The 2,779-nt window shown below is 38.0% G+C and overlaps 1 protein-coding gene across 1 annotated transcript in view; it reads left to right on the top strand. All coding sequences in view use genetic code 11, as the record gives it.

Annotated features, from left to right (window-relative positions):
- Positions 1-2,237: 2,237 nt before the first annotated feature.
- EGR_08593 (hypothetical protein) overlaps positions 2,238-2,779 on the top strand; it is a gene marked incomplete at both ends in the record, with an annotated part of 1,467 nt that continues 925 nt past the window's right edge. The window contains 2 exons of the mRNA XM_024497842.1: positions 2,238-2,554; positions 2,589-2,712. Of these exons, the coding sequence (XP_024347763.1) occupies positions 2,238-2,554; positions 2,589-2,712 (441 nt within the window). The remainder of the gene's footprint in view (positions 2,555-2,588; positions 2,713-2,779) is intronic.

Here is a 2,779-nt window from a genome sequence, read left to right as displayed (position 1 = left end):
GGCACAAACAAGTTTTGGGATATCAACCCCCGTCCAATAAAATTAGGTCACTGCTAAAAATCCTTTAATAAACAATGGATTACAGCTAATGAATGCATTTTAAATTTTTAATAAAATATTATTCACCATTTTCCAACTCTATCATAAATAGCCTTGGAAAACTCCTACTATTAACCAGTAAGTATGATGTTATAAACATGCGAAAAAGTGATAGAACAACAATTTATATTCAAGTATTAAAATAGTTGATAATAAGACCGACCACTAACCAAATTTATAATACTAGGTCAGTTTTTATTCTTAGGAGAATAATTTCTTCGAAAAAAGTGCTTCTTATAACCCAACTTTTAAAATAACCCTGTCTTTTCAATTTTTTTCATTTAATGCCTGTATTCCTCCTGATTTTAACTTTAATGCTCATTTTAATACATAAAATTGAAGTTGATGCTCAACAAGCCACATAATCTTTTAAGTTAATCTCTCTGCAACTTAATGTACTTATGTTATGAACAAGTAAATAGGCTATCATTGCAGCATGTGACCGTCTACACGTAACAGCCTTACGATAATTTCGCTGATGGTGTAAATCTTTTATTTCCTACTTTTTAGACATCAACCAGATTATATGGCGTGTGCTCTCTTCTCAGCCCTGTTTTCCCCCAAGAGATCACGAATCCCCTTTAACGTCAGCCAGAATAATAATGGCAAAATCTAATAAAATTTTATAACTAAACAAATCAGGTCAGGCTAATTTATTGTAGCTTAGGTGACGAACATGAGTGCGAGAAATGCAAGGAACAAAATAGCACAATCTATGGGTAGAAATGATGAAAATCACCAATTGTATCAAGCAAATGTTTTAAAGTTTGGATCTTTCAAATTTTCAGATTCGACTCCTGGGAGTAGGTGTGCACGCAAGGTTGTCGGATAATTGGCCAGACAGCACAGCATGCAAAGTGAATATTTTTGGCTACATTGCCGAGGGATTGGAGTTGACCACAAGTAGACATTCATAGCCTGGTATTTTAAAATCTTGGTAGATGGTTGACAAATCTGTATTTGTTTACAAAATAGCTTGACCATGACAGATTTTAACCTTCGGTTTTACTTAGCGTCAAAGGGCACAACAGATTCTACTTTCTCTTTCCTAGAATTTGTTTTCAGTTGCTGTAACGTTTGAGGTAAGCACAGCGACCTGTTCTGCAGATCGCTGCAATACTTTGGCGCACATCTTCATCGCTCAAGAAGAACGGGCACTAGTCAGGGAATTCGTCCATTGTGACCAAAAGTTAGGACGGAGGAGGGGAGAAAAATATGTATAAAATCTGCAGAAACTGACAAACTATTTCTTCGCAGTTCACCTACTACCAAATTTGCAAGGTGGATAAACGTCTTAGTTAGACGCAGAGTTCATGCACCCATCATGTTTGAGAAACCCGACAGCACAGCGTGTTACACAAAAACCTCGCAAAATCAGATCAGTCCTTCGCAGTTTGCCTTCCTGCAGACAATACGGTAGACGAATGTTAAGGTGCCCTTGGTAATGTTTCGAGATGTAGAGTAGATTCTGAACAACAGCCCAACTAAGGTATTAAGTGTCCTAGCTGGCTCCCGCTCTGCAGCGTTAAATAACATCCTTCTGTTGGGAAAGATCCCTCACTCTTGATCTCAAACACCTTTCTCTGTACTAGCCTTGAAAATTTTTAGTTCCTGTTGCCACGAATCTCCTTGTAAAGTATAGTCAATTTTATTACGAAAAGCAATGATGAGATCGAATACAACCACTCCAAAAAGTAGTTCTTTTTTAATCCAGTCACGTTTGGTGAGGAAGTTTGCCTAATGTAAACTTAAGTTAGAGGTCTGCTTCCACTTGAATTCTCGGTTTAGGTGATTGTCGACTTCTTTTGCCCAGTTGTCATAAAAGCCTACTGATTTAAGCCTTCAAAGAGGTCACATTCCTTTTTGCGATATTTACAGCTGACATCCAGAATCATCTTGTCTTCCTTGAGATTATCTACCTCTATTAGCAATGCTACCTACCAACTCATGCTCAAATACGTAACTTTTTCGGTTGCCTTGGAAAGCATAGAGATTAGATTACCACTAGAGCACCAATAGAAATGCCATTTGAAGCGGGTCTACCGCATATAAGGGAAGGCGGCACCCTGCATTTATTCGTTTGAAGGGCATACATCATGTGCGTCTCTCCTCTCAACCTCTCTCTTCTTTGCCTTCTTATGCTTGTATTTGTGTTGACTGTGGATGCAAAAAGGCATCATCGAAGTTGTGAAGCTGTGGTGTTACATAAGAAATCCATCTTTGGAAGAGGAAATATGGAAAAACCTCACTCGTTGAAGCAAAAATTAGTGAAAACTGCCGCTAAACATGCTCTGAAGACAGGCCGCAAGAAGTTTGCTCATAAAAGTGAGATCAAGCGTTTCCTTCATACATTAGCCTTGTTTTTGGACATCTCTCTTACTCCTCTTTCTCTGTCCATCTACACTTCCATCATCTCGACTTGGCAAAGATATTTTTATTTGATCCATTTAAAAATGTGACGTAGTTTTTTTCCTTTTATTAATATTTAGATCAAGATCACACCGAAAAATGGCGTGGAAATGGATTTGGACCTCTATCCAGTATTGGACTTCTATATCTACCAATTGTTCTGAGTTTACTCTAATCTCCATTTGGTGGTGTCTTCTTATTTTTGTCAGTTCGGTGTAGGAAGTTAACACCTTTGTATTTTGACTAACTTCACGGGCTCTTCGGCCACCGT

This window comes from Echinococcus granulosus, assembly GCF_000524195.1.
Source record: "Echinococcus granulosus chromosome Unknown EG_S00111, whole genome shotgun sequence".
NCBI classification, from domain to species: Eukaryota; Metazoa; Platyhelminthes; class Cestoda; order Cyclophyllidea; family Taeniidae; genus Echinococcus; species Echinococcus granulosus.
This window is presented reverse-complemented; position numbering and strand designations above follow the sequence as displayed.